At 41.6% G+C, this 7,174-nt stretch overlaps 1 protein-coding gene across 4 annotated transcripts; it reads left to right on the forward strand.

Moving 5' to 3' along the window:
* The first annotated feature begins 353 nt into the window (after nt 1–353).
* On the forward strand, nt 354–5,225 carry LOC133554696 (oocyte zinc finger protein XlCOF7.1-like). Of its 4 annotated transcripts, none has more exons than XM_061903751.1 (3): nt 354–789; nt 3,159–3,238; nt 3,342–5,225. In XM_061903751.1, exons 1-3 carry the CDS (start codon nt 624–626, stop codon nt 3,378–3,380), a joined length of 285 nt encoding a protein of 94 aa, XP_061759735.1. In that variant the 5' UTR covers nt 354–623; the 3' UTR covers nt 3,381–5,225. The 4 variants fall into 4 exon arrangements, with proteins under 4 accessions (XP_061759735.1, XP_061759744.1, XP_061759725.1 ...); XM_061903760.1 differs by having other exon boundaries at nt 3,162–3,238; XM_061903741.1 differs by having other exon boundaries at nt 3,162–5,225.
* Nucleotides 5,226–7,174: the final 1,949 nt, after the last annotated feature.

Raw genomic sequence — 7,174 nt, forward strand, 5'->3', positions numbered from 1 at the left:
GCCTCCCTAAGGAGGTGTTTAGGGCACGTCCGACCGGTAGGATGCCACAGGGAAGACCCAGGACACGTTGGGAAGACTATGTCTCCAGGTCGGCCTGGGAACGACTCGGGATTCCCCGGGAGAAGCAGGACAAAGTAGCTGGGGAGAAGGAAGTTTGGGCTTCCTTGCTTAGGCTGCTGCCCCCGCGACCCAACATCGGATCATGAGCGGAAAAAGATGGATAAAGGGTGAATACACCGTTATTTCATTTTCATGACGCAATTCTGCATGCAAATGTGAAATGATGTAAATTGTAAGGATTTTGATCTACTGCTCTGTGATCAGTTGCTTTTGTCTACGCCCACATACTGAAGGGAACGCTCGTTTTCCTCATGAAGCATATAATCACTTTTGTGAATATCGCGCCTCATTTCAGGGACGTAACACAATAACATTTACGTTATTGTTTAAATATAGATTTAATAATTATTTGTGTCCTATGTTGTTTTTGCAGGACACAGTTCGGCGCAATGGTGACGTCATGTAAATGCGCCGAAAAGGTTCATGTTTGTCTCTCGATAATACATCCAAATGTGACATTAGCAACGCGTCTTTAGTGTAATCGCTGGAAGACATTGTCAAACATGTTGAAAGAGTTGGTGAAGGAGCGACTAATGGCGGCAGCTGATGAAATATTCGCGCTGTTTGAAAAAACAGTAGCGTCGTACGAGAAGGAACTTTCTCGAACAAGAGAGAAGGAACGACAACTGGAAGCTGTTAGCGAGACTCAAACGGTGCTAGGCATAAAAGGTATGTTTACTATTTTTCTACTTAAAACATTGAGTCTGTATTAGATAAGGGACATTTTTTTATTTATTTTCCTGTCTCCAGCCAACTAGGCTAATTTCATTCAGTCCATACACGATTCAAAGTGCAAATTACTAGAAGGCAAACAGAAAGAGAAAATAATAAAAAAATAATTTAAAATCATGACACAATCATAATTCAAATTAAAGTCAAATAGTGTGGATTAAATAATGCCAGTTGTCATATTCTGAATAAAGGCTTTTCAGCCTTGATTTGAACATTGCTAACTTTCAGAATCCAGAAATACTTGTATTAATCCCCGAGGGGAAATTAAGATTTTCAGCACAATCCATTTCAAGAGCAGACAAACATTACAGGGAGACCGAACAGGATCCCTGATGGGTCTGACAACTTGTAGCGCCCCTTACAAAAAAGGTGACAATTAGGTCAGATCAATGCTGGAGGAGAAGGGGTCCAGACTGAGGCCAAAGCGAATAAAAACCTTATAGCAATAGCACACTTAAACATGTGTGTAAGAGGGTTAACATCAAAGAACAAAACTTAGTCTGCTTTCTAAATCACCCTTCAAGTAGACATGCACCGTTATGTCTTTGTTGTTAGTTAGGTGGTCAATCTGCTGGTAACCGAAAAGTGAAAAAACTGCTAGCAAGAGGCAGCTGACAATACATGTTATGCAGATGTGATCTATTCTGCCTATGAAGCAAACGGTACAATATTTACATAATTTAATTTTCATTTTATTTTACTGCTTTTTGAGTTTAGTTAAAAAAAAAAAAAATTTAAAACGGCGTGGCGCAGTGGGAGAGTGACCGTGCGCAACCTGAGGGTCCCTGGTTCAATCCCCACCTGTACCAACCTCGTCACGTCCGTTGTGTCCTGAGCAAGACATTTCACCCTTGCTCCTGATGGGTGCTTGTTAGCGCCTTGCATGGCAGCTCCCTCCATCAGTGTGTGAATGTGTGTGTGAATGGGTAAATGTGGAAAAAGTGTCAAAGCGCTTTGAGTACCTTGAAAGTAGAAAAGCGCTATACAAGTACAACCATTAACCATTTAAAAGCTGTGGCGGCTATTATTTTGGCGTGGGGGTGTGCCAGAATCATTTCATGTAGGTGAAACCCTGAACGTGTACATTTGAAAGCACAGACAATAAAACAACACAGAATATATGGCATATGAGATGTGATTCAACAATAATCTGGACTTGTTTTGTATTTGTCACAACATTATTAAATGTCTGGTTTTGTTTGTGTGTATTTATAATTTTAATTTGTAAGTTGGCAGACCCGCCAGCAATCCTGTTCTGTTTCCCTGTAATGTTTGTCTGATCTTGAATGGGATTGTGCTGAAATTTTTAATTTTCCTGGAAGGAAATCTCCTGAAGGAATAAATAAAGTTCTGTCTGTCTGGCTGGCTGTCTGTCTGTCTATCTATCTATCCATCTATCTATCTATCCATCTATCCATCTATCCATCTATCCATCTATCTATCTATCTGTCTGTCTTTCTGTCTGTCTGTCTGTCTGTCTAACTATCTGTCTAATTGCTTATAATTGTTATCCAATTTTTAGTAGAATATCAGTTTAACAAAATATTTGATTGCTGCAACCCTAATTGCAAATGTCCTGTCTTCATTCATTCATGTGTCCATTGCAGTGAAATTAACATTTTTGGTATTGTTGTGAAATTTGATTATGGCAGAATGCTGAAGCTAATGTTAAATGACGATTGAGTAGATCAGGGTTTGGCAATCTTGTTGGAGCTCGAGACAAATACTTTCCAAAAGTTACATAAAATGCCAGAAGAACATGAAAGTGATTTTCAGGTTCAAGCACTGATGACATCTATTTAACAGAAAAAGGAGCAAGGAATTAAACAGAGACAAAATTCAATTTAGCTCAACTAAAGGGAATCGTCTGGGCTGTACTCTTTGTACAGTCTTCCACCACGCTCTGACGAAAAGATTGTACGCCTCCTCTTTTATTTGGACTTTCCCTGATTACGTGGCAACAGCTGTTTCTAAAGGAAGGGGGGGTCGTAAACCGCCGTTGCCTTTGGTTACAAAACAGTTCAAAGAAAAGGTGCCTGGAGGGGAGTCAGGTCCTGCTTCCTTTCCGCTTTGTAGATTTCGGGTCAAGACAAAATCTTCCTCTGGATTACAATACATCAGAGAAACCGACACCTTCGTGTCACTTCCCATCCTACACATTGGAGTTTTACCAGCCTTTTGATTGGTAAGATCAAAGACAGCTTTTGTCTGCTCGCCGGGAACTCATTGAAACACAAAGTTTTGTGATAACTCGGATACAATTATTCTGAATGTGATTTTATTTGAAGCGTGTGTTGTTTGTCCAGCAGACTTCCAGCAGCCGATTCGTCATCAAGAAATACGCCCGCCGCAGCCACGGCCCCCCCACATTAAAGAGGAAAAACAGGTACTGTGGATCACTCAGGAGGGAGAATGTTTTCTCGGGCCGAACGAGGCTGATCTCACCAAGCTGCCACTGACCGGTGTCTCTGTGAAAAATGAGGATCAAGGCGAACCACCCGAGTCCTCAGAGCTTCATCACAGTCTAAGGGAGGAGAACAGATGGGCGGAGTCTCCAAGCAGCGACAATCCCCGACACATGACAAGTGAAGCTCCTCGAGGATCACAAGCAGACAATCTCTTAGCTCCACTATCCGATAGTGACAACACAATGTCACACTATCTTGAAGATGAAGACTGGGACAAGACCCAAGAACTGTTGAGCGGCGATTCAACCTGCAAAGCTGATATAAGGACTCCCATTAACAAAAAACACCCTGAATGCTCTAAGGACAAGATCCGTTTCACTTGCTCTGTTTGTTCCGAAACCTTTTCTCAAAAGAGGGACTTAAATCGACACGTAAAAAAACACACCACAGAAAACCCTTTTTCTTGCTCATTTTGTGGCCACACGTTTCCTTTCAGGTCCACTTTTAAGAGACACATGAGAACACACACTGGAGAAAAACCCTTTTCTTGTTCGGTTTGTGGTAAAGGATTCCCTCAAAAGTCCAATTTTCTAACACACATGAGGCAACACACTGGGGAAAAGCCTTTTAGTTGTTCAGTTTGCGGCAAAAGGTTCTCTCAAAAGTCAAATTTTATAACACACACGAGGCAACACACTGGGGAAAAGCCGTTTAGTTGTTCAGTCTGTGGTAAAAGATTCTCGCAAAAGTCACCGATGGTGTTACACATGAAAACGCACTCGGGAAAACTGTATCCCTGTTCTTTTTGTGGTAAAAGGTATTATTATAAGACCAGCTTGAAAGTACACATGCGTATGCACAATGGAGAATAGAACAGACCCTCCTGGGTTTTGCAGTGTCGTGACCTCGCCCATTCACGCAAATTCCACCAACCTTTGTAAATAAAGTGCGGCATTGCAACCATCATCTTCATGTTCGCCGATTGAAACTGTCCCTAGTAAGGCTAGACCGGGGGTGTCAAACTCATTTTAGATCAGGGCCCACGTGGCGAAAAATCTACTCCCAAATGGACCGGACTGGTAAAATCACGGCAGTTAGCTAATTAGAGTGTGGCACCAGGTGTCTTCAATATCTGACCTTTTCACCATATTCAAATTTTCTGAGATGTTGAGTTTAGGGTTTGAATTGGTTGTCAGCTATAATCATCTCCTTTTTGCCAAAAAACACTTGAAATGTATCAGTCTGTTTGGAATGAATGTATACATTCTACAAGTTTGACTTTCTAAATGGAATTAATGAAATAAATCAACTTTTTCATGATATTCTAATAATATTACCAGCACCTGTATACTTATGGCCCTTTGAAGCCAGTAATTTCCAGAACTTAGCTCATCCGGTGAGAAGCCTCCATTTTGACTAAAGATTTCCAACGTTGCAAAAATGTGTAGAATAAAAATTAAAATACAACATTTTTGTCTACGGAAGATTTGCGTCAGCCTTTGATAGTAGGCTAATATAGACACTTATATCATGTGTTGCCTTCATTATAAAACTTATATAAGGCTTTTAATTTTTTGCGGCTCCAGACAGATTTTTAATTTTTTTATTTGGTCCAATTTGGCTCTTTCAACATTTTGGGATGCCGACACCTGGTGTAGCCTATCAGAGATTCCCCCAAAAAATTAAGCTTAGTTGCTAAATGTCATTATTGTTGTACTTCAATACTGTATAATGTACGTTAAATGTTCACTTAATTTTGGTGTCAAATTTATGTGCAGACTTATGTCATAGTGATCGTGTGTGGCCAAAAAATTTACAACCCAAAGGATAACAACATCAAACTGGGATCAAGTTTATTATTTTGAATAAAATATATAGGACTGTTATTTGTCTATTTAGCGGTGCTCATGTGACATTGTTGTCAAAATCTGATGGCGTGAAATATACTTTTTTGACCTAGGAATATTTGGGCATGTCCTGTCATTTTTGCAGCGTCATACATGGGTGTGTGCTTATTGATCTGTAGAGGTGTTTTTTTCCCCTGCATGTGAATCGAGAATCAATTTGGATCGAGAATCATTTCTGTATCAAAAACGGTTTGTCAGGTTCAAACACTGATGACATCTATTAAACAGACAAGAAGCAAGGAATCATGCAGAGACAGAGTTCAATTTAGCTCATGAGGAGAATGCATGGAGCTGCACACTTAGTCACAGTCTCGCCCTACGCTCTAAGGTTCAGCTCCCATGTCCCTCTATTTATTTAGGAGTTTCCCAGTCAACATCACTGAGGCCACCTCTAAAATCAGTGGTCACCTATATCATGCAAAGCAGCTCCAGTACGCACAATACGTGACGGAATGTGCTGGGGGCCTTGTGATTTCGCGTTGTCTCTGCTTCGTATGCCTGCTGTTGTCTTATCTTCGTTGAGGTCCTTAAAGTCCTTGGCTGTTAGCGGGCTAAAACAAAGATTACATCTGCGGCTGAGGCCACCCATCAGACAAGAAGTTTTGTCCTTCCACGGATAGAAAAAGTACAGCTTGAGCACAAAAGCTAATAACTATAGCAACTGACTTTAAGCATACTAAAGTTGTGTGATAACTTACACATAATTATTGCAACACGGTTTTAATGATAACGCCGGTAAACTACCGTTACAAAAATCGATTGATAAAAGCATTTTGATAAACTCAAAGACCAACTAGTGCAGGGGTGTTAAACTTGTTTTAATTGAGGGCCACATCGCAGTTATGTTTGCCATCAGAGGGCCGTGTTTAACGATGAGTAATATATGAATATACATGTATATGTACAGTATATATACACTATATTGCCAACATTTTGGCCACTCATCCAAATGATCAGAATCAGGTGTCCTAATCACTTGGCCCGGGCCACAAGTGTATAAATGAAGCACTTTGGCATGGAGACTGTTTCTTCAAACATTTGTGAAAGAATGGCCCGCTCTCAGAGATTTCCAGCGTGGAACGGTTGTAGGATGCCACCTGTGCAACAATTCCAGTCGTGAAATGGCCTCGCTCCTAAATACTGTCGGCTTTCTTAGAAGAACATGGAGGAGTTCGTGAACACCAGCAAGTCAACCACCAAGTGGTAGGCCACGTAAACTGACAGCGAGGTGTCAGCGAATGCTGAAGCGCATAGTGCAAAGACTATCTGCACAGTCAGTAGCTACAGAGCTTCAAACTTCATGTGACCTTCCAATTAGCCCACGTACAGTACATAGAGAGCTTAATGGAATTGCCGAGAGGGGTAAACTGAAAACACTTTTTTTTTTTTTCAATTTTAGGGATGAAAAGCCAGATAGAATGAAGGAGGTTTTAACAACAAAGTGGACGGTGGACTTACAATGCATTTACATAATCAATATGTTGGATGAAGGCAGCACTGTGTCACAGGGGTTAGTGCATGTGCCTCACAATACGAAGGTGCGGAGTAGTCCTGAGTTCAATCCCGGGCTCTGGATCTTTCTGTGTGGAGTTTACATATTCTCCCCGTGACTGCGTGGGTTCCCTCCGGGTACTCCGGTTTCCTCCCACCTCCAAAGACATGCACCTGGGGATAGGTTGATTGGCAACACTAAATTGGCCCTAGTGTGTGAAAGTGAGTGTGAATGTTGTTTATCTGTGTTGGCCCTGCGATGAGGTGGCGACTTGTCCAGGGTGTACCCCGCCTGCCCCCTGAATGCAGCTGAAATAGGGTCCAGCACCCCCCGCGGCCCCAAGAGTGACACGTGGTAGAAAATGGATGGATGGAATATGTTGGATGACAACAGTAAAAAGATAAATTTGAACAGACTGTTAATACCAGGGGTCAACAACGTGGTGCCCGTGGGCACCAAGTAGCCCGTAAGGACCAGATGAGTCACCCGCTGGCCTGTTCTAAAAATAGCTCAAA

Source organism: Nerophis ophidion, linkage group LG01, assembly GCF_033978795.1.
Source record: "Nerophis ophidion isolate RoL-2023_Sa linkage group LG01, RoL_Noph_v1.0, whole genome shotgun sequence".
Taxonomy (NCBI): Eukaryota; Metazoa; Chordata; class Actinopteri; order Syngnathiformes; family Syngnathidae; genus Nerophis; species Nerophis ophidion.

What these genes read in the sequence shown, in the direction of transcription:
- LOC133554696 (XM_061903732.1), top strand. Translation starts at nt 624, where the DNA reads ATGTTGAAAGAGTTGGTGAAGGAGCGACTAATGGCGGCAGCTGATGAA. An exon ending in AACGGTGCTAGGCATAAAAG is followed by an intron (nt 790 to 3,158) that starts GTATGTTTACTA and finishes TTGTTTGTCCAG; the next exon opens with CAGACTTCCAGCAGCCGATT.